A 25,429-nucleotide genomic window follows, 5' to 3' on the forward strand; every position below is an offset into this window, starting at 1 on the left:
GAGTTAGAGTTAGGTTAGATCTGGGTTCAAATTCCATCCCTGACTAGTTATCTGTCAGTCAAAATGCATTTATTATGTACCTCCAGGTAAAAATGTGTAAAAATGCTGGGGGATATTTACATTCTATTGTGGAAGAGAGTGTAGACAAAGAAGGGCATATGAAAAATAGAATTAAATAGATGCATGGTAATTTGGGTGCCAGAATTTGAGAGAACAGGACAGATTTTATATAGAAGGAAGTTCCTGAGCTGGATCTTGAAGAAAACTTGTGGTTCTAAGTGATTGAGGTGAGGGGATAGTACACTTAAGGTATGGGAAACAGCCAATGAAAAGGTATGGAGATGAAACAAGAGCCAGTTTTGCTAGGTTGTGAATTGTGTGAAGGGGAATATCATGTAGTAAAGCTACAAAGATAGAATGAAGTCAAATTACAAACAATTGTAAATGCCAAAGAGAGGAATTTCTGTTTTGTACTAGAGATTCTAGCGAGACACTTGGGTTTACTGAGCCAGGAGAAGGACAGAATCAGACCTCTGCTTAAGGAAAATAATTTTGGCATCTGTGTAGAGGATGGATTGCAGTAGAGATTTTAAGCCAAGAGAACTAGAAATATACTGCAACATTAAAGGTGAGAAGCAGAGGGGTGGGGTAGGGAACTACAGCGATGGCTGTTGCTTCAGTAGAAGGGGTCAGAGATTGTATAAGAAGAAATAAGATGTGACAACTGTTTAGAAATGTGGGATGAGAGTGAAAAGTCAAGAATGACACTGATTGTTCAAGCTTGTATGAATGGAACGATGGTCTTGCCCTCAAAAGATACAGGCAAGAATGAAAGGGAGGGTGGATTATGGGAAAAGGTGAGATCTGTTTTTTACATAATGAATTAGAGATGCCTCCAGGAAGACAATCTGAAATGCCCCATAGGCAGTTGGTGACACTGGAGCGGAGTCATCTTAGTTATGTGACTGTGGGTCACTTAAGTGTCAGGGTCTCATTTTACTTATATGTAAAATTGGGACACCTAGCCCATAAGTTTGTTGTAAAGTTCATGGGTAACATTTGTAAAACAAATGATAACATCTTAAAGTATTATATAACACATTATTAATCAATGTAAATTGTTATTTTTTTCCTTATCTTTGTTGACAGGGTTCAAAGAGAAATGGTTCTGAGACAAGTGAACTTTCTTACTATTATTTCTCTCTCTCTTTTTTTTTTTTTGCTTTTTTTTTGGATGGGTGAAGGTAGGGCAATTGGGGTGAAGGGACTTGCCCAAGGTCACATGTATAGATTTTGTGTTTGTGTATGTGAGTTAAGTGTCTGAAGCCATATTTGAACTCAGGTCCTCCTGACTCCAGGGCCCATGTTCTATTAACTGCGCTACCTAGCTGCTCCTTGCTATTATTTCTCTATATTCAATGGTCTATAAACTTGTACTTTTGGGACAAGAAATCTTTTTTGTTCTTAAAAATGTATTAGCATGTAAGATTATTTTGTTATTTCACTGAGAAAATCCTTGATACAACTTAGGCAGCAGACAGGACTATAAAAAAATTATATAAAAAAATATATTTATATTATATAAAAAAAAATGTATCTATACACATTGACTCCCTGATAGAATATAAGCTCCCTGAGTACAAGGATTATTACATTTTCATCTCTGTATCCCCAGTGCTTGGCATTTAATAAATGTTTATTGGTCGATCCTAAGGATTAATATTAAGATTCCTTTGTCTATAATTCTGTACTCTCCGACTATTATAAGGCTGGAAAAAGAAGTCTTATGTCATATTTATTCATAAGTCTAGAGCTTGAAATTACTTCAATGGCTAATCTAATGCTCCCATTTTATAGAAACTAAAGGTATTTTTTTTTACAAATTAATTTATAGTATAAAACAAGAATTTCCAAAACAGTATAAGAAAGATGATTGCACATGAAACTGCAAATCTACTATGTATGATTTGATATTCCTTTAAAATATATAACAAATTTATCATTAAATTTCTTTTTTTTCTTCTACACTTTCTCCCCCACCCTAGAGATGGTTACCACTAGACACAAATAGGCATATAATGTGTGTGTAAAATTTTTCTATACATACTTTTATTTATAAGTTCTTTCTCTGGATGCAGATAGCATCTTCATATATGTCCTTTGTAGTTAATTTCAGTATTTATAATAGTCAAAATAACTTATTCATTGAGTCATTCTTAAAACAATATTGCTGTTACTGTATTTTTGCTGGGCCACACTACTTCTTCCAATATACTCTATGTACTCCAATAAAACAAATTGGACTATGCCTTGTCTCCAGTCAACACTCTATACTTTCCTCTGAATTTTGCCAATATATTTTCTTATACTTGTAATTTTGTACTATACCTCTTCAAACTCTAGCATCTTCCTCCAGAAGTTTTCCCTGATTGTCTCTAGCCAACAATGACTTTTCTCCTCTTAAATTTCACACAATACTTTTATGTATTCATGCATAATTTTGCATTAAGTCTACATGAGGGCAGGAACTATGTTTTTGGCCAAACATTGTATCTGACCTAGTTCCCTGAATAGTGCGTTAGACATTTTAGGAGGCAGTGTGACACACTGTGGAGTGTCAGACCTACACCTAGGTTCAAATCTAATCTTAGGATACTTATTCTAGGCAAATCACTTAAACTCTCTCAGCCTTGATTATCTTATCAGTAAAATAATAATGTATTATCAAATGCTTGTAGCTTTTTCTTTCTGAGAAGACCAAATATAATCATGTATAAAATTCTTTGCAAATTTTAAAGGCTATGTAGGTGTCAGCTCTTCTAAATGTTAGCTAATTTGAATGGAATTCATTTTGTCACTTCTATGGCATTCACATGTTACCAAGGACAAAATGATAATGAAATGTTTTCATTCTAATTAGTGAAGGTCAGATATGGTAAATGGCAAATGTGTTAGTGGATTGGGGTTTGAATCCTGGTCCTTCAACTTAGAAGCTTTGTGATTTTGGGTAAATCACTTAACATTTCTGATCATTTGGACCAAATTATCTCAAAGGTTCTCTTCAGCTCCAAGTCTATAAGATCAGGAGTCTCCTTTTAAAAGATGAAGAAACTGAACTTCTAGGCAATGGATCTTTACATACACACTTTACTGCTGCCGAAATATTTATGGAATGCTATTAGTGAAGTATATTTCAGATTCCTAATTACTTTTCATAGGAAACTGTAAGGCATTCGAATAAGAATTTAAACCTTTCAGGAAAAAGTTCTGATTTACCAAGATGTAAAAAAAAATACATCAACTCCCATTTGTAAATTTCTTTACACATTTCAAAGCCAAATATATTCATTTTTTAAAATTTTCCTCTCAACTCTGTGAGGGGCAGATCTTATCTCCATTTTACAAGTGAGGAAACTGAGACTCCTAGGAGAAGATAAACTGGGATCCAGATACTCCTTCTACTATTCCAAACTGCTGGCCTGCAACTAGTGATGAGAAATAACCCATTTAAAGCTTTTGCAAATATGAAAATTGGAGAGGATGCATTTAAACAAAACCACTCAGCCTAGGAAATCTCAGCTCTATAGAAACTGAGAAACCACTCCCACTACTACTGAAATTGTAGTCATCTCCAGGGTGGAATATGACATTTCCCTAGCAGTGAAAATAATAATACTCACAGAGGGAGAAAGAAAGGAGATAATCATGAGTGAGGATAATTTCCCCAGTGAATTTAGGCTGGAAAATGGAGTGACTTTGACTTTGGATTTGGCCAGAATATGCAGCTCACTGTGCTGGGACAGGAAGAGGCAGAGCAGGGAGATTGCTGGTGATTACACAGCCATTCCAGAGAAGTGTCACTTAAGGCTCCTTGGCAAGCTCAGGGGGAAAGAGTGCCACTTCCTGGATTTCCAGCTAAAATGCCACATAGGACTTAGGAGTTCCTGGCCCACAAGGCACTTTCTTCAAATGCTAAGAAGTAACAGGTGGCAGCTTGGTAGATTTTGGTGTGAGGCCAAATTGTGAAGGATCAGCCAACTTCCCACTCTGCCCCAATCCCTGACAAATGATGAGGTCAGGTGAGAAAAGGTAACTTACATGTCGAAGATGGCCTCTTTTTTTTTAATTATCAAGAGAATTCTGCTTTTACTATTCAGGTAGATCCATTTAGAAGTTTGTATACAAATAAAATTGAATCTAAATGCAATTAGTATGCAAATGTATAACCTATATCTGACTGCTTACAGTCTCAAGGTTGGGTGAGAGGAAGGAGGAAGGCAGGGATAGAATTAGGAACTCAAAACTTTAAATAAAATTGCTGGTTTGGACAGGTGGCACAGTGTATAGAGCATGGACCCTGGAGTCAGGAGGACCTGAGTTCAAATACAGCCTCAGAATTAACACTTATTAGCTGTGTGACCTTGGGCAAGTCACTTATCCCCAATTGCTCCCCAAAAAGGCAAAAAAAAAACTTAAAAATGCAATTAGTAAAGGATGTTTGGTGAAGTGTCAACTGCAGCATATGATAAATAAAGAACTATGAAGAAAAGGAGTCAAGAATGCCATCAGGGAAAAATGATTCATTTGTAAAAGAAGATAAGCTGGTCATGTGGATGGTGAGATGAGAGTTGCACAGCCCATGGGCTCCAATGATAGAATAAAGAGCACTGGCTCTGCAGAGAACTTGGCTTCAAATCTTGCTTTTGACATTCACTATTTTGAGGCCTTGGGCAAGTCACTTAGCTTCCCTGGATCTCAATTTCCTCCTCTTGAAGGCTCTTAAGATCTCTTCCAAGTCTAGATTTAGCATCCTATCATCCTACCCCAATAATGATAAGATAAAGGGAGGACGGAATGAAGTATGTGGACAGTAGACCTGTGGGAGTCCACAGACAAGAGTTACACAGGATGGCCAGGTTATGGTCTACCTCAATGTAAGGAACATTCCCATTAGGGATATAGATGACAGGTCCATTTGGATAGTTAAATTTTATGATGAATTCAGCAGGAGCTTGGGATTCTTCCATATTTTAATCCAAAATGCGAACTAAAGTCTTACATATGCAAAGTGAAGACATTTATTTTCTATTTTACCTATCCTTCAACTCTCACACAAGGCCACCTTTGTGCTGTGCAAGAACAGAGAGAAGTCTTAGTGGTCTGATTGGGAGGCTATTAGAAGAATCTATGTAATCCAAATGTGTCTTTCAACTCTTCACAATGAATGGAAATGAGTAATGATACTAGTTGACAATCAGTACAGTGTTTTAAGGGTTGCAAAATAAATGCTTTCTATAATTTTGCCTTACAACAACTTTGTGGAGTAGGTATGATAAGTGTTATACCCATTTTAAAAATGAGGAAGCATGGACTTAGAGATAGTGACTTGGTTATGCTAATACAGTTAGCATAATTGAAGGACTACTGTGTACCTGGCACCATTCTGGATAGTTGTATCAATTAGAATTCCTTAAAATATACCGCTATCATATATATATATATATCATTCTGTGTTCAATCATATTCTGAGCTTGTAGGATCATATAATTTTGGTTGGAGGGGACTTTGAGATCACCTAGTTCAACTCACTCATTTAACAGATGAGGGAACTGAGGCCCAGAAAGGTTAAGTGACATCACAGAGACAGTCAATGGCAAATTGAAACCTATGTTATCTGACTCCAAACCCAACTTTAAAGGCCAGGAGAATGTTCCTCTGCCCAGAAAAATGATCTTCTACACTTAACGAGTACTGAAAGAAATTCCTAGTTTAAAGTATCAAGGGTTTGATTGTTCTTTAAAGTCAAGGATTTTGTGTCTCCTCCATTCTGGTTGGTTACTGGTTGATTGTTGTCCTTCATTCTTGGAGAGGACCAAAATGACATCATTATGTTATAGTTAAGTTACAATGCACACAACTGTGGTTGTATAAAATATATATCTATCTAATCTCTCTCTCTCTCTCTCTCTATATATATATATATATATATATATATACATATATATACATATGAGAGAGAGAAATGAACTCAGAATGCTCAGAATTTGGGTTGAATTCTCTAAATCTATACAACTTGCATTTTTTTTGAGCTACTTCAATTGTGCTTTGCTCATAGAGCATAGTACCTTCTCTGATAATAAAGGTCAAGGACTTTGTATCTCTTCTCTATACTCAAGCTATATAAAGTTGAGCATTTAGTAAAAATGGAAAAAAAACACACACCCTCAAATCTGAATATTTCTTTTTATCTACCCAGGTACTTATGTGGCATCATAGATAGATAAATGGACTTGGAGGCAGTGAGCTCTAGGTTCAAATCCTGCTTCTGATACTTATTGTGTGACTGTTCATGTCACTTGTCCTCACCTGAGAAATGGGGATAATAATAGTGCCTGTTACATAGGGTTTTCTTGTGAGAATCAAAAGATGTAACACATATAAAACACTTCACAAACTTTAAGCTACTTTATAAATCCTGGCTGCTAATATTATTGTTATTATTATAATTAATCTTGCAAAATGCTAAATGTTCAGATATTTTAATGTCCACATTCTGGACTAAGGTTTTACAATTTCATTTGTTTGAAGTTGTAGATATAGTATTTTTATCTATTTATTTCTACAATAGATATATTATCACCTATGAGGGGGCTAGGCAAATAGTGGACCCTCGTAAATGATTGATGCAGATGATGGACATGTGAGTATATAAGCAGGGCTTTGCTTTGAGCATGCCAGATCTAAGATGGAGAGACCAGTTTTAGACATGCAAAGCCAAGCCCCAATTACATGTGAAAGTGAAATATGTGTTTGTCTATATATATATATTTTGCAATAATTATGTCTATCAAGCCCCATATGTGTGTATGATTTATGTAGCAATATTATCTAAAAAATTTGGAACCAAAATGTTTTTGATTTCTAAGATTTATGGTGCATGGATTAAATAGATAAATCACCAAGGAAAATCTATTACTAGACAGTATACATGTAATCGCAGATTATGACAACTTTTCAACCTTTTGACCAATATGAGATAGCTTCTGTTCCACTATAGTCTGGTCTGTGTATGAAATGAGAAAAAAAAAACTTTGTATTCCTCAAAGCTTGTGATGGCACAAAATGAATAGTTTTAAAAAGAATAGTTTGCTTTATTTATTACACACTTCCATTTATTTTTAGTTAAAAAAAACACCTTCCATACTTTTAGATTCTCATATGCAAATGCATATGCAATGTCTACACAATGGCAGTTTTCTAAGCATTTTTAATTAAAATCCTTCTTATGATTGTAGTCACATAGTTCCTAAGATCCACTGTATTGAGCAGTGATAATTTACAAACTTCTTTATTTATAGATAGAAAATGCTACTCATACCCTCCCTTCTTATTTATGAAGAAATGGGCTGTGATGTTTATTGGTGTTTTAAAAAAGAGTTGTTGCTTGTTCTAAGTTCAATTTCACTGGAGAAAATGAAAGTCAATCAAAAAAAAGTCACATAGTGACTGAATCCTTTGGAGTCAGGAAGATCTGAATTGGAATTCTACCTCAGATGCTTATTGGCTGAGTGATTCTGGGCAAATCACTTAATGTCTCGTAGTCTCTGTTCTCTCATTTGTAAAATGATACTAAAACATAAGAGCATCTATTTCACAGGGTTGCTCAAATGAGATAATAATAGATGGAAAATGCTGATCAACTCTTGAATTGTTATGTAAATGTTGAGCACATGAAATCATCACTAGATCTAATCTATCTAATATTATAAATTATTACCTCACAGTATAGTTGTGAGGGTAAAATGAGACATGTGAAACACCTTACAAAATTTACAGCATTAATGCCATTATTATTATAATCTACTATAGGCATGAATGAAAAATCTTATGCTAGTGATACAGTAGACTGTAGCCTTAAGGCAGGGAGTGTCTTCCATTTGGTATTTGTACCCTTAGTGCCTAGCACTGTGCCTTGAACAAAGTAAATGTTCAATAAATGCTTGTTGAATTGAACTTAATGACTAAGCTATAGACCATGAACCCTTCAGATGAAAGAAGACCCAACATATGTGAAATAAATTGAATAGCTATAGTGCTAACTAGCATGCATAGCATTATTATTTTAATTTCTATCATTGCTGAGGTGAATCTCTTCAAAAGTTATCCAATATGAACAAGGGCACACCAAATTAAGAAACAAATACTACTCAGAAAAAGAAATGCGAGCACTTTCAGCAGCATTGTGACCCAAGTATCATGCTACCCAAAGAAAAAGGCATCAGAAACCATCTGGAAGCCATCCAAGAAATATGAGGGTAACCTGGAGAAACAATTTTTAAAAAAATATCCTTTTCTAGAGATGCCCCAAATCCTCTGGTGGAAAATGATGGGAAAACCAGGAAAACCAGCAACTAACAGTTCTTAATCTGTAATCTGGGAACTCCCAGTTGCTGTTGTTGTTTTAATATTCTGATGTGTATTACCATATAATTGGCTCCCTTTGTACTTCTAAGTATTTTATTTTATGCGTTTAAAAACATTATTCTGAGAAGGGCTCCACAGGCTTCACCAGACTGCCACAGGGAGCACCATGTGTTCATAATACAAAAATGGTTAGCAATCCCTGTGAGAAGGTCTAATAATTAGATTCTTTTATTGGAGATAAAGGTATTTGAGAGAATGTAATTCATAACAGCCCAACTAATGCTATTTCTTCTATACTAGGTGGTCATTTTTATCTTTAACTGGAAAAACTGAGTGGTTTGATTTCAATGTTGTTGTTGTTGTTTTTTTCCAGACTAGGAAATGTACTGATGCAAATAAACATGGAAATTATTCTTTCTTCACAAACCATCAGTTCAGAAATAATCTGAAATGGAGTATTATTTTATAGCCAAAATTCTTTTGATTAGGTAAACTCTGACTAAATCTGTGCTACAATTTAGATGTCATAAAAATTTGCTTTTATTTTTTGATTTTTTTTTTTTTGGTTTTTGGAGGGCAATTGGGGTTAAGTGACTTGCCCAAGGTCACACTGCTAGTAAGTGTTAAATGACTGATGCTGGATTTGAACTCAGGTCCTCCTGACTCCAGGGCTGGTGCTCTATTCACTGTGCCACCTAGCCGCCCCAAATTTGCTTTTCTTTATAAATTTTAAATACCACTTTGAAAAAGATTAATAGCTACTTAAAGAATTCATATATATCCATATATATACTTTACATACATATATGTACATACTATTTAAAGGCAATTGAATATTTCCTTAAAATATTTAAGATGAAAAATAAATTCAGAATTATAAGTTCACTTTATAATTACCAAAGTAATACGTTTTTTAAAAATAAAAAAGCACAATTCATTTATACATATAGAAAAGAGGGAACAGAATTTTTTGACATTAAGACTCCTTTACACACACACACACACACACACACACACACACCACCCATAACAGAATTTAGTAACTGGATGCCAAAACAATGACGTAGATAGTCTTGTAACTTACTTATTAGATGGTATGTTTAATGGGCAGGCACAAGGCTGGCAGTCATCAGTTGTCCCTTTAGTAGGATCACCATAGAAACCAGGAAGACATCTATCGCAATAGGGACCACCTGTGTGGTCTTTGCATCCCTGAGGGGGAAAAATGTGTTAGAGTTTACAATATAGGTGGCAAAAACCATAAACTAGAATTCCAAATGGATCTATTAAATCACCTCGTCTCTCCCCTGCCAGGGGAAAAAAAATAATTATTATGTATTTAATGGTTAAAAACTCAAGCAGTAAAAAAGTACAGACATGAAAAATAATATTCAACTTGGAAATAATTTTGTCATAAAGATACCTTTTTCTTAAAAAAAAAAAAAAATATATATATATATATATATATATATATATATAAATTCATTATTTTCTTCCATCATACCAATTTCCCTTTTACTCAGTTTTGATCATTTATATTAAGGCAATTAATTGGTTACATATAGACTTGAATAGAACACTTATTTAGATTATAATCACATTATAATGATTATTTCACTTATGTTTAGGCAGCTAAGTGGTACAGTAAGTAGAGCACTGGGCTTGGAATCAGGAAGACTCATCTTCATGAGTTCATGTCTGACCTCAGACATTTACTAGATGTGTGACCATGGGGAAGTCCCTTAACTCTATTTGCCTTAGTTGGAGAAGGAAATGGCAAACTACTCCAGTATTTTTGTCAATAAAACCCCAAATGGAGTCATGAAGTATAGGACCAGACTGAACACTAACAAAAACAATGTTTTTATTGACAATTGAAGTGCAGAGTATATGCCTATATAAAATAAGTTTCTAGAGAAGTGGCACTTTATATTACCTATATGAAAGTCAACAAGCATTTATTAAGTCCTTATTATGTTCCAGACACTGTGATAAGTGCTGGAAGCATCACTACCTTTTTTTTTATCCTAAGTATGGTTAGTTAACAATTCTTTATTTATGTAATGCTTTAATATACTGGAGAGGGAAAGAAAAATTTTACTTGAGAAAACAGAAAATTTTAGATACTTATGAAAAAGTAATGTGGCAATATGTAAAGAATGATGGAATATTGGAGTCAGAATCAGGACATGGCAGAGATCAGTAAATTTTCTAAAGCTAAATGAAAGCATTATGTTGTGGTCCTATTTTGGCAGAAATTGATGGCTTTCTATGGTGTTTGAGGTGATATATTTGAGAATCTGTACAAATCCTATTCAGAAATAAGAATTTTGTATGTTCTCAGTGGAGATCAAAATGTGTGTGTTTTTGATAGCACATAATCTTCAACTTGAGGTCACTAATGTACTCATTATTCAAGGTAAGAGAATTTCTAAAGTAAAAGCATCTTTTTAAAATTTAATGCCATATATAGAGGCACCTTCAAAGTTAAATTATAGTGCTATATAACAAATTGTGTTTAGATTAAGGTTGACACCACCTCAGTATTTAATTGGACTATATGGGTCTAGAAACACTTCTGACGCTGAAGTTGTCTGGGTGTTTAGGAGAAAGAAAGGCTGTCTACCACTTTCAGTGTTGAAAAGTTTATCCTTGACTCATTCATCTCCATACTTAGGTTGGAAATTTATGGCTCCTGGTTCATTGGGTATAGGTGGGAGAAGCTTTTTCTTTTTAGACTCATTCCTTCTTACCCTCCTTTTCAAGTGTTCAAAATTAGCACTTATATCTAGGGCAAAAGCCAATAAACTTGTAAGAGAGAATGGACACATAAGCACAATATTATTAGAATATTTTTGAAGAGCTGCATTATATTTATCATTAAATCTATATAAAGGGGCGGCCAAGTAGCACAGTGAGTAAGAGCACCAGCTCCAGTGTCGGGATGACCTGGGGATCCAATCTGGGCTCAGATACTTAGCACCACACCCAGAAATAACTGGCTGTGTAACCTTGAGCAAATTACTTAACCCCGATTGCTTAAAAAAAATCTATATGAATATATTTTAAAATTGAAACTAGAGATATTTCATACCAACTTTATCTCTATTGGTTTATACATTTATTTACTTTAGCTTGTTCAAGTTAAGATGACTAAGTACAGATAATAACGAGCATTTTATTAAATGACTACTCTGGGCTAGGTACTGGGGTATAGAAAGGACACTGAGAGAAATTCTGCCCTTGAGGAATTTACATTCTTCTAGGCTAGGTAAGAAAAATCATGCACAAAGAAATCATATTTTTAAAAATTTTATGCAAAATAAATTCTACAAAGTAATTTTGGTGCATGGTGGGCAACAATAACATTTGGGTGATCAGGAAAGGTTTTCTGTTAGGGAGCTTCTGAGCTGCACATTGAAGGGTACTAGAAACTCCAAAGTGGGGAAGGAGGGAGGGAGAGACAGACAGACAGACAGACAGAGAGAGAGACGGAGAGAGAGAGAGAGACGGAGAGATGGAGAGAGACGGAGAGACAGAGAGAAAGAGAGAGAGAGATTGAGAGAGAGAGCATGCGAGAGTGAAAGCACATTCTCAGAATGTAGGGCAATGTCTGCAAAGTAAGAGGCAGGAGAAGGAGTGCTGATCTAGGTGGAACACCATCCAGGCGTGTGTGTGTGTGTGTGTGTGTGCGTGTGTAAAATATGTGATCAGACTCAAAAGATAGGATGCAGATAGATTGTAAAAGTCTTAGAGAGATACTGATGTTTCTTGATCAGCTAGACTTCTGTTTTCAGAATATCAGTTTATTAGTTAAGGATGGATTGTAGAGAATAGAGACTGCAGAGTCTCTGAAGGCAGAGTATAGATAGGATGCAGGGAAACTAATCAGTAGGTTATTGTAGTACTCTGGGTGACAAGTGATGAGGATACTGAAAGATTTGGGTGGAGGGCAATGGAATGGGGTAACATTTAAGGAGAGGGGGAGCATTATTCAGAGGACTCTGAAGCTCTATTCTTTGACCAGTAGGAACTGGGATAATTTTATTTACCTCCAAATGTAATAATTTATTTTGATAATCAGACAAGTCCATACACAGGTGCATACTCTTTATAAGAGCTGTAGACATAAGCCTACATTGAGGTAACCCCTTCTAAAGAGTGACAGGCACCGATATTTATGTTTCATCATTTTTGAGGTATGTTACTGAATTTATTCCTGAAAGTGACTGTAGAGGCCATTTAGTCCACCTTCCCTATTCTATAGCTGAGGAAAATAAGTACCTCCCCCCTCAAGGTTAAATAACTTGCCCAAGGTCACATGAGTAGTGACAGAACTGAGGTTCCAACCCAGGTCCTCTGACTTCAAGTCCAACATTCCTTGTGTTTCACTGTAACTAGTAAATCAAAAAGGTTATAGAGTCCTAATGGGGTCTTTTGAAAGGGGTCATTGGAATCAAGACTTCTTTTGCTGTTATTCCATCATTTCGGTCATGTCCAGCTCTTTGTGACCCCATTTGGGATTTTTTTGGAAAGCATGATGATGTGGTTTGGAATTTTCTTCTCCAGCTCATTCTGTAGATGAGGAACTGAGAGGGGCGGCTAGGTAGCACAGTGAATAGAGCACCAGCCCTGGAGTCAGGAGGACCTGAATTCAAATCTGACCTCAGACACTTAACACAAAAACTAGCCATGTGACCTTGAGCAACACTTAACCCTGATTGCCCTCAAAAAAGCAAAAAAAAAAAAGGTGAGGAACTGAGGCAAATAGGGTTAAGTTACTGTCCCAGGGCTCTGTCTGATGAGTCACTAACTGCCTACTTTTCTCTCAAGTGGCTCATTTTTAAAGCTCAGTTGAAAACTTGCCTAATTGAGAGTCCCAGTTTATTTTGTATCTATTTCACTTCTAATTATGAAATCAGGTAAATGGGGAGACAGCATAAATCAACTGCTCAGAATCCCCTGAATACCATGTTATAGGCAAGGGAGATAATGTAGAAACAATTTAGAAAATTCAACTTTCCTTGTGATTGCAGCAATAATGTAGTGACCTGCTCCTACTGAAATAAACATCAATACTGGAAAAGGATGAATTGCCAAACCTCAGGCAAAAGGCATTTCCAGATCTCCTTGGGCCTATCAAAATGTCCATCACACACATCAATGGAAGAATGAGAAGTGATATCATCTTCCTGTGTGGATAGTTTGAAACTCTGAAAGCATCCTGAGTTACTTTGTGATAGTAGTTAAAATGATTTTTTTATATGGGCCTGATCTGGGCTTTGATCTTAAGTCATGAGTATATTTTAGTTCATCTCCAAACATATTTCAAAGGGGGGAAAAGCAGCCTATCAGTAAAATGTCTCTCTATCACTGAAAAAGCCACTGTGAATAATAATAAGAATCCAAAAGGCTGTGTAAATCTTGACAGTAAGAATACCTTTGATGTGAAACATTTCTTTTTTTGAGTATTCAAACACTGGCCTCTTTGTGGATCACACCAGAAATCTAATGATCCAAATAGAATAGTAGCATTTAGCTAGGCAGAATGAATTCTCTCCACCTTCATTTTACTTAAAGGGCACTTAAAAGTCATAAAAAAAATACCCTAGACGAACCACTCCTTGCTTTCTTTTCTGCATAACATGATCAATTTCCCCATGCATGCTAGACTTCCATCTCCATCTTCAATCATGACTTTCCTTGGAGTTTGACCCTCTTCTATGGGGTAGCCAATTAATTGTAGGTGGTATTACTAGTCATTGGTCTAGGTCGCAGCAAGAGAACTCTTGCTCTGTTTTCTTGATGAATACTTTTTCTTTCTAAACAATGGACTCCAATAATTTCTTAACCAGAAAGTCCAATGGCTTTCTCTCATTCTGCTTGGCCTTTCTTCAGTTCTACCCCCACTGATCATCCCTTTTTCCTCGTATCCTTCTCTTCCCTTGACTTCCACGATATCAGTCTTTCTTTCAATTCTCTATATATTTTTCTGATTATTTCTTTTCCATCTCTTTCCCTGGATCACCATTCTCATCTTACCCATTAATTGTACACATCTCTGGAAGCTTTGGATTGACACCTCTTTTTTCTTGACCCACTCTCCCTTGGTTATTTCTTCTTCACCTAAAGGTTCAATTATTATATCTATGCTTGTGACTCCTATATCTATAGCCTATAGCCCTAATCCTCTACCTGAAATTCAAACACACCTTACTATCTACCTGCTGGACTTCTCTTCGAGGACATCCCACAAGCATCTCAAACTGAACATGTTCAGGATAGGACTCATTATTTTTCTCTCTCAAATCTATTCTTCCTTGGAACTTTTTTAATCTATTCTTCCTTGGAACTTTTTTATTTCTATTGAGGACACCACCACCCTTCCAGCCATGCATGCACATCATTTTAAGGATAATAGATCTAAAGCTGTGAGGAATCTCAGAGGTCATTTAGTTCATTTTCTTCTTTTTGAGATTAAGAAACTTAGACCCAAGGATATTGAATGGCTTGCCCAAAGTATTCAGGAAGTAAGTGCCAAAGTCAGAATTCAAGCCAGATTCCTGTCTCTAGACAATTTCCTCTGAACAATCTCAGAAATATTCTTCTTTCTTCTTCCTCCCTCAACCTCTTTCTCTCACCAGATGCTAAGTATAACCTAATTCCACAACATCTTTCTCATGTGTTCCCTTCTCTCCATTAATACAACCTCTACCTTAGTTCAAAACATTATCACCTTAGCTGCTAAATTCATATTCCCCAATGATCTAACCACATCACCCTCCTAAAATAAACATCAGCTCCCTATTGCCTCTAGGATAAAATATACTTTTCACTCTTTAATTTAGAGCTCACTACAATCCAGGCTCCTAACTACTTCTCCAGTCCTAATTTATACTATTCCTCTATCTACACTCTCCAGTCCATTTGGAGTCTATCTTCCATACTTTGATAGTCCATCTCCCACCTCCTCACCTTGGCACAAGTGTTCTCCCATGTCTGAATTACCTTTGTCTCATGGAATCCCTCGATCTCTTGCAGGCATAGCTCATGTGCTGCTTTCTGTATTCTCAAGTCCTTTTCTGATCTCCCAGAGTTGTTATTACTCTTTCCCTCACGGCCTTACTTTTGCATCCAAATCTGTATGCATATTTGTGAGCCCATTTCTTCCCTCCAATTGAATGTCAGTTTTGTGGGGACAGGGACTCTTTCTTCTCTTTGCATCCCCATGTACAATGCCTTGATGCTAGTAGATGTTTAATATATGTGTCAAATTATTCAATTTAATCTACTAGGAAGATTATATTTGAAACAGACTATCATCATGGATAAACTTTTGAAAGTGCTGAGCCAGATTTGCATTTTCATTATTAACTAATCCCTTTCCAACTAATTCTACAAAGAATTTCCTTGGAAATTTCCAGGAATTTCCAAATTCCTGAATTTGGTAAAATAATACTTATATTTTTGTAAGGCAGAATGGGGAGATGGACATATTACCGGGCTTGCAGGCAAGAGATCTGAGTTCAAATCATGACTTTGGAACTTACTAGTTCTGTGGCAATAGAAAAACAACAGGATCATTATTTTGGGACTGGGAAGGAGCTCAGAGATCACCTAGTACCACTTCATCATTTTATAAAGGAGAATACTGAGGCCAAGTGACCTTTCCAGATTCCTAAGGTAACACATATCTGAGGCAGGTTCAATTCCAGGTCTTCTGACTTCAGATTCAGATTTCTACCATGATCTTCTCTGAACCTCAGACTCCTCTTCTATAAAAGGGAGACAATTATGGTGATACTTTCTATATTAAGATGTTGTGAGGAAGGTGCTTGCCCCGTAAACAGTGAAGTACTATAGAAATGCTTGTAATTTTAATTCTTCGTAGGTTAAGGATGGGTATTTCCTATTGCATTTAAATGAAGCACTTGAATGTAAATCTCAGAATATTTTTCTCCTAAGGTATGTTTTAAAGACTTGCAGTATAATTAAAGTGAGAATGATTTAACGTTTCTATTCATGAAAAACCTACTGATCGACAAATTAAGAGGATCTTGTTTTATACTGCAATGCAATTAAACATAATCTTGTATGGGGAGACATAGGAAGAGCATCAATAAACTTGTATGCCAGATTACATTTCAGAACCTTTGAATTTTCATTTTGGACTTTTCCCAGCAGTTTTTCTTTAAGTGAGAGAGCAGGGGGAAAATGCTAGAGAAAGAGAGAACATTAAGAAATACAGACAATACAGAGACTGCCTGAAATTCTGCAGGGAAATGAGAGTATGATATCCTGCTAAATTGGCACTGGCTCAAATTGTGTTTCTGCAAGACTAATGAAATGAGAAATGTTGTTTCAAGCTTCATGCCATGTCAGACAATATAAAACTAAAATGCCCTTGAGTTAATCAGAGCAGTCTATTCAGCGTAATTCACCAAACCAAAAGGCTTCTTAGTGGGATAGAAAGAGCTCAGTCCTGGGTAGAATTTTTCTGGTAATGGCATGAGCTTAATTGTTGAATAAGTAGGCAGCTAGTGTGAATATACATTAGATTTTTGGAAAAAACCAACAACAACGAATTATGTTTCTTTGTATTTAGTTCAGCCTTCAAGTTTTTAATAAAAAAACAACAACATAATAACCAACACAGCAGATCCCAATTAAGCATATTTATCAATCTGGTTCATAAAAATACCACTCAGTAATACCAGTTTCAAATGATTATATTTTCCTGTCATCACAGGGTACAACAGATGACTTACCACTTGATTAGAATATATGGTACACAGACCAGTTGAGGAAGGGAATGAAATCTTATATTCAAACTTTAGGTATATATCCCCACCATTATTCATGTCATCTCCATTTCCATTTATGCTGTTTCAATACTTGAGACTAAATGTGAATAAGCTCTTCTTCTTGCTTACTTGTCAAACCAACTACATCCTGATATAAGACCATTCTTAACTTGCAAAGCAGTTTGATATAAATATCTTTCCTGCCAAAACACTTCTTTGCTCAAGTACTTAAGGTCCCAAAGGTGGTCATTCAATTGCAGGGGTGTATTGAGCAGATCTCAGACCTGTCAGTCAGAGTCTCTAAAGGCAGCAACACTTACCACGCATTCTCCTGTGATGTCATCACACGCTTCTGCATGACCAAAGCATTGACATCGTTCACAGATGCCACCGAAAATAGTACCATTAACTCGCCTGTGCCCAGGCCAACAAGACTGTGAGAGAAAGAGAGAATATTTCTGTCAAGCTGATGGCTATAAAGAGTTTTTGTTTTGTTAAATACCAAGAAATTTTTAGCAACCCAATTCAGCAAACAGACTTGTCAGGTAGAAGAAGTTACTGAATTATGACTATAGAGCTATTTCTCCTGATTTCAAGGCTTTGTACTAACCTTAGTTTTATTGGCAGGTGTGAAATTAGAGGAAGCATTAGCATGAATTCTCTTCTGAAATGATAAAGTAAAGCAGAGAAATGAGGAATGGAAGTATGACAGTTTCAAGGTAAGCGGTACAGACTAGTAAAGAGTCAGAAGATAAAATACTGACAGAGCTGGGTAAAAAATAATCAAACTAAAGACTCTTCAGAGAATCTCACTAAAAATCGAATACAATGAACCTTGGTCTCTGAGACTGACCTTCTGTTCTCCTTATCAAGACTGATTCTTTTTCAAAATGTACATTTTTTTTAATCAGCAAAAATCAATTTTCTCTCATTTCTCCCTACCCAATTGAGAAAGAAAATTTTAAAAAATATGTATATTCAAGGAAAACAAATGACTACATTGGCATGTATGATGGAATGTTTTACTTTAAAAATTAGTTGTGCCTTCACCTCTTACTTCATTTCAGGAATGCCTAGAATTCCTTCTCTTGGAATTCTCTTTGTTTATTTTTAGAAAACTGGACCTTCCCTCACCCTGTGCTTCTCCCTCCTACATATATGTTTTGAAAATGAATCTTCCCTCTTCATTCACTACTCTGCTTTGATTGTTCATATATCACAGATTGATTGTCTTCATTCTATATAGCTAGTTAAAAGAAAATCACATATGGTGTTTCTTGCTTAACTTTTATATATTTGTTCTCATCCATTTTACTCATTGTAGATCAGAAACTCTAAGAGATCTATATTAATGATATTGACACCTCACACCCCAAAATGTATTTAATAAGTGTTTTAATAAGGGCAGTGAGCTTTTAGTTTTTTTACTCCAGAATAGCCATGGTAATATTGTGTTACCTAGGAAACTTTTTCTTGTGCATACAGAATGTTTTCTGGCCTTACCTCTTCCTTCTTTCTCTATCCCCTCTAAGGTTCTCAGAGACTTTACTATTTAAAAAAATTATTGATGTCATTTGTATTTATGTCACAGTCATTTTTAGAAGAAAAATTTCTCTTCCTCCAAATCCAGATAGAATACACACACATTTTAAACTAAGAAACACCTGCTATGGTGAATATATCTGACAATGCAGAGAATATTCCATCTTGGCCTCCTCTCATTTCTTTGCCATGTGGAAGGATGCATATTTTATTTTATTTTCTCCAATGTCATTACTGGTTTTGAGGTTACACAGAGTAATCTGCAGCTAGATGGCACAGAGGATAGAATACTGAGCCTGGAGTCGGGAAGACTTTCCTCACACACTTATTAGTGGTGTAAACCAGGGTAAGTCACTTAACCCTGTTTATCTCAGTTTCCTCATATATAAAATGAGCTAGAGAAGGAAAAGGCAAACCGGTATAGTGTATCTGCCAAGAAAACCCAAATGGGGTCACACAGAGTCAGACACGACTGAAAAATCACTGAACAACAGTGTCGCTTCCCTTTAGTGATCAAAAACCTTATTTTAAATGGAGACTCTAACTCAAATCCTTGACCATTTTTCATGAAATAGATTTATCCTTTAGCTTCAATTTAAAAAATAAATACCATATGTTTTTCCATAACTATAAGGGGATATACCTGGCAACAGACTTTTTGATTATATATACATATATTTATATGTATTCTCAGAAAGTATTATGGACAATTTATATTTTAAAGATTTTTCTTAGGCCATAAAGAATTTGAATACTTCAAATGACCAGTATGTATGCAAGTGCTTTGACACCAACAATTCTTATTGTACACAAGTTTTATAATAACAGAGATGAATACTGTAAGTATCTTTTCTCATGTCTACCATAAAGGACGTTTGATTCTCCTAAAATTATATTTTCACCTGAGAGATATTGCTAATTAATATCACATCCATGGGAAAGACATAGCAACTTGCAATATTCTTTAGAAATGAGGTATTTTCTATGGGGAAAAAATTGGAAGAGAATACTAATGGAGGTTTTTAATTTCAAAATGTGTTCATCAAAGTGAACTATGTAGACATTATCCTGTCAGAAGTGTTTCTTTTACTGTGTGAAATGTTTGAAGCTATGACTAAAAGGCTTTGCATTACCATTTTATTTTTGTATTAATCTCTTGTATTCTTGTCCTTTTTTTCATCTTTTCTTTTTGTAGAAGAGTAGGCAACCTTTTTGTTTTCCCCTGCTGAATACTGAATTTGATTAAAATAACTTGACCCTAACTTACCTTTACAGCCTTATGACACATTAATCTCCTTTACCTCTTCTTGCCCAGGACAACCTGACCTTCACATTATTACTATACATGACATTAGATTGTTACTATTCATGACACTTATTCTCTCATTTCCATGGCTTTGTACTGGCTGCTCACCCTCACTCCCCTGTACCTCTTAGAATTCTGCTCAGTTTGAGGGCCAATTTCCAAATTGGGCCTTTTTTTGTTCTACCAGCTACTACTGTTCTCCTCTCCTCCCCTGATTAACTTGTATTTATTTTTATTTATCTTGAATATGCATAAACATATTTGTCTCACCCAACTGAACATAAGTTCCTTGAGGAGAGGGGCTGCTTCACTTTGTTTTTATCTCCTATTACAGTACCTGAGGGTAGTAGGTATGAAATAAATGTTTGCTGATTGATTGTTGATGTTTAAGATTACAATGCATTAAGCCATTCTATTTATTCCCCTTATAATTCAGACAGCCAACATTCACCGAGTTTATTTTTAGGGCAGAGTACTAGATATTATGTAAAACTACAAGGGAAATGGAAAAAAAATTACCCCATCCTCAAGGATATTCCATTTTTTAAAAAACATATTAGTTTATTTTTAGTTTTTAACATTCACTTTTATAAGATTTTTGAGTTCTAAATTATTCCTTCTCTCCTCTTCCCAAGACAGCCTGCCATCTGATAAAGGCTATACACATACAATCGTAGGAAATTATGTTTTTAACAGCATTGCAGAGGAGAAAAAATTCCCTCTGATTGGGAGTTAGGGGATCCTCAGGGTTCTAGTTCTGCTACTGTCGTTGTTTTACAAACTAGCTTTGTGAATGTGTTCAAGCCACTTAAGATCTCTTGGCCTCAGATTCTTTCTCCTGCCTATAAATATGGTCACATCATCCCCATCCTGAAAAATCCCTCACTTCCTTCTTCCATTCCTGCTATCTATGTCCTCTAGCAATTCAGCCCACTGTAGCTAACCTCTCAAGGTCATCAAGAATCAGTGTCTCCATGTTCTCTCCTCTCCTACTCTTACACTCTGGCTTTTTACCTTATAATTCCAATAAACTGTCTCTCTCCAAAGTTACTTATGATGTTTTAATTGTCAAATCCAATGACTTTTTCTTAAACTTCATTGTCCTTGACTTCTCTGCAGTCTTTGACACTGTTGATCACTCCTCCTTTGTACTCTCCGTTCTCTTGGTTTTTAGGATACCGCTAGCTCCTGGTTTTCCTCTTACCTGTCTGACCGCTCCTTCTCTGCCTCCTTTGTGGTATCTGCCTCCAGATCATGCCTTGTAACCACAGGTGTCCCTCCCACTTCAATGGTGAAAGGGCCATACTAGGCCACACTAAAAGAAAAGGGCCCTTTTCTCCTTCTGAGCTACTTGCTCAGTGATCTCATAGGCTCCCAGTGGATTTAATTACCATGTTACTTATTATTCAAAATGTTGTGTATATTTATAAATGTTGCATATATTTATGTTTCATTAGAGATATGCATTTTTAAATGAGGTGAACTGGAAATTATGCATACTAATTTAAAAAGGGTTAATTAAGTACCTGTTGCATGCTAAGCTCTGAGTTAGCCTCTAGAAATACAAACATGAAAAGACTCCCTGCCTTTAAGGAATTTACATTCTATGAGGAAATTCACTTTCCAAAGGAAAGGAAAGTATCTATTGATCAAACAAACAAGGATTTATGAATGCTTACTACATGCCTGGGACTGCTAAATGCTGGGGAAACAATAAAAGGCAAATAAAGTATCATTGTCCACAAGAAGCTCACATTCTAATTCTAAAACTGCATATAAATATTTAAGTTCATAGCTAGAAGGTAACCTGAAGGGATGGCACATATATCTGGAATGAGCAGGAAAAGTCTTTTAGAGGGCACATTACTTGATATAATTCTTTTTTTTTTTTCATTTTGGAGGGCAATTAGGGTTAAGTGACTTGCCCAAAGTCACACGGCTAGTTTTTTGTGTCAAGTGTCTGAGGCCAGATTTGAACTCAGGTCCTCCTGAATCCAGGGCTGGTGCTCTATTCACTGAGCCACCTAGCAACCCCTAACTTGATCTAATTCTTAAAGGAAGTCAGGGATTAAAAAAAAAAATTGATGGTGAGGAGGGGAGCATGCTGGGCACTGTCAATTTAAAGGCACAGAGATTGGAAATGAAATAGCTGTGTGAAACAGCAAAAGGAAGTCAATAAACCTGGTTTGTAGAGTGTGTGTGTGTGTGTGTGTGTGTGTGTGTGTGTGTGTGTGTGTAGAATGGTAGAAGAATTTCTACCGTGAGAAGATTGGAAATGAAGGAAAGAGTAAAGCAGTAAAGAGCTTTAAATGTCAAATGAAGGGCGTTATATTTTATCCTGCAGATAATAGAGAGACCAAAGTTTATTTGGTGAAGGAAATATAGTCATGTCTTGTTGTTCAGTCATGTCTGACTCTTCCTGAACTCTTTTGGGTTTTCTTGGAAAAGATACAGGAGTGGTTTGCCATTTCCTGTGTCAGCTCAATTTACAGATGAGGAAACTGAGGCAAACAGGGTTAAGTGACTTGTCTAGGGTCACACAGCTAAGTATCTGGAGCCAGGTTTGAACTCAGGGAGAGGAAGCTTTCTGACTCCCGGTGATCTATCTACTGGGCCACCTAGCTGCCCCTCTAGTCATACCTACATTTTAGAAAACGATCTCTGAATGGAGGATGGATTGTAGTGAGTGGTCACATTAGGCAGGGAGACCAATGAGAAGGCTGTTAAGTAATTCAGGTGAGCGATGAGAGGGATCTGCACCAGCGCAGCAGTTGTGTGAGTGGAAGGAGAAGTAGACAGTGTCCAGTGAGTGACCCCTCTCTACCTTTGCCTTAATATCCTGCACCATGAACTGTCCTGTTTCAAGGAATATGCACTTCAACTACTTTATTATAAGTAGGCTGAAGGACCCCATCACAGCATTTAGTCTTCTTCAATGTCTCCTCCTTGCCGCTTATTGGTACTAAAAGTCCTTCTGCCAAAAGCGGTTTCCAGAGTTCTGGGAAAGTTCTTCTCCCTCTCTGGGCAGATTTCTTTAAGTGAGACCAGCTATACTCAAATGATAATTCTCATACCTATTTCTTGTAGCTAAGAATAGGCACTATTCTCCAACAAGTATGCTATTATTTTTTCATAACCATATGGATTTTATGAATAGTCATCTTTCTTTTCTTTGTTTCATACAATGTTACTTTGAATAATGTTTAGTTTATGAATACTGCCCTAAAAATCTTTATATATGGAGACTCACGTCATGCTGAGGAGAATTTGCCATCCATCTTGCAACCTGCCCTAGTTATCTAGAATAAATTATTACTTGATCCACTCTTAATCGACTCCTTACTGATCCCACCCCAGGAACCCAGATTGGTAAGTGATGATCCTTTTGGGTCCCTAAAAAATCCCACTAACAACCCATGGGAGCCAATGAATTTACCAAAAGAGATATTGTTGGTCAAGGATTCTTAACTTTTTAATTTTTATTTTTTTGTCATAGGCCCCTTCGCAATCTGGGGAAAGCTATTGACTCCTCAAAATAATGTTTTAAATGCATAGAATAAACATATAGAATTACAAATGAAATACATAACATTGAAATTTAATTTTTTCCATCCAAATTCACAGACACCCAGAAATTTATCCACAGAGCCCCTTGAAAGGGAATGGAGATGGGGTGGGGATAGTTCAAGGATCTGTGTTTAATAAGCCCAGGCATAGAGGAAAATGTGAATAGGGACAAGGAAAGAGCCTTGGGAATACCTATGTTTAGCAGGCATAACATGAAAGAAGAAAGAGGAAAGGAGTCTGGGAAGGGGCAAAATGTTAGGAGAATGAGGACAGAACAGTACCACGAAAGCCTGAAGAGGAGAAACTGTCCAGGAGGAGAAGGTGATCAATGTTATCAGATGCTGCTGAGAGGTCAAGAAAGATGAGATTTTTAAAGTCTCTTAACTTGTTAACTAGGTATCTTCAATACTTCTAATGATATGTGATTTCATCAATTATCTTGCTCATGTCATACCACAGAAGGTAACCTTCATGCCCAACATATGCAAATTCTACATATTCAAAGGCCCAGCTCAAATCTCCTTTCTCCTTGAAGGCTTTCCCAAACTCCCCGTAGGTTTCTCCTTCTTTTGAACTCTTTGGTGCTTTCTATTTTCATGAATGAGCTTCATCATTCTGTATATAGTCATAAATACTGATCAATCAATTAATCAACATGACTTTATTAAGCTCTCCTTATTATGTACTTGGCTCTGGGCTAGACAATTGGGATTCAAAGAAAAGGAATGAATTAGTTGCCTCAAGATAATGAAACACTACTTAATATAGGCAATTAATAAATATTTGTCATTTGTTTGATTGATTGACTGACCACAAGTCCTTTAAATCTAAATCCATTATATTCTCATTATACCACACAGTCTTCAAAATACACTCTCTGGTATAAAGGCAAATTTAAATAGGCAGAACTAAGCTGTATCTATCTATCATTTTTTTTTTCTATTCATGGGCTTTTGAATACTCAGGGAATCGCCACAAATTCCCTGTGGTTTTCCAGTTTCAAAACATTTGGCATGAATATAATTGTAAGACTGTCTAGCATACAGAAACATATAGTATTTTAAAGAATAAGGGAGCTGACAAGCAAATGCCTACAAAACCTGTCTAAATGCATTCTGTTTGTAGTGTCCTGAAGTAGAACATCTTGGCATTAGGGAATGTTTCCTTGCAGGCAAGGATTTTGAAAGATTTAAGTTCTTATTTACCTCAAGCCATGCTCTACTAAGTTTCTGGACATACACATATGGGAAAATGAGGCAGATTTCATGTTTGTTTATACATGCTTAGAGTATAAGTACACTCGGCAGCCTATCAACAATAATACTCTAGAAAGAAAATGCACAAAAAGGAAGAACCTGTAAGAATAAACAAAAAAAAAATACTACATTTAAAGGTTACTGGGTTGGGGCTTTGAGGAGGGTGTGTGCATGCTATAAAAGAACACATCAATTTCAGTTTAATCTAAAATATTCAGGTGCTCCAATAAACAACTGTTGTGCTTCAGAATCTCATCGCCATATAAATGAGAAAAGCTGTAGAAAAACTGCTGAAGTAAGACCTTCTTCCTCAATCTAATGTTTTCTGAGCCTCTAATCAGTTTGCACTTTAGAAAATGCATTGGCCTTTATTTGGTGCTTGAGCAGAGAAAACATCATGTAGAATGGATTGGGGAAAAGCAGAAAAGGTAAAGGATTTCAGGGATAAATTCCTTTAATGGTTAAGATGGAAATGGCCAGGGCCACGGCCAGTTGGCACAGTGAGTAAGACTGCTGGTCCCGGCATCGGG

At 36.1% G+C, this 25,429-nt stretch overlaps 1 protein-coding gene across 1 annotated transcript in view; it reads right to left on the minus strand.

Annotated features, from left to right (window-relative positions):
- The window catches only part of LAMA2 (laminin subunit alpha 2), an 831,335-nt gene that overhangs the window by 301,791 nt on the left and 504,115 nt on the right, over positions 1-25,429 (minus strand). The window contains exons 16-17 of the mRNA XM_069077437.1: positions 17,549-17,662; positions 9,509-9,636 (exon numbers count right to left, since the gene is read on the minus strand). Of these exons, the coding sequence (XP_068933538.1) occupies positions 9,509-9,636; positions 17,549-17,662 (242 nt within the window). The remainder of the gene's footprint in view (positions 1-9,508; positions 9,637-17,548; positions 17,663-25,429) is intronic.

The sequence above is a fragment of the Petaurus breviceps genome, unplaced genomic scaffold (assembly GCF_028583685.1).
Source record: "Petaurus breviceps papuanus isolate PSGF00001 unplaced genomic scaffold, PetGlider_PUasm1.0 90977, whole genome shotgun sequence".
Taxonomy (NCBI): domain Eukaryota; kingdom Metazoa; phylum Chordata; class Mammalia; order Diprotodontia; family Petauridae; genus Petaurus; species Petaurus breviceps.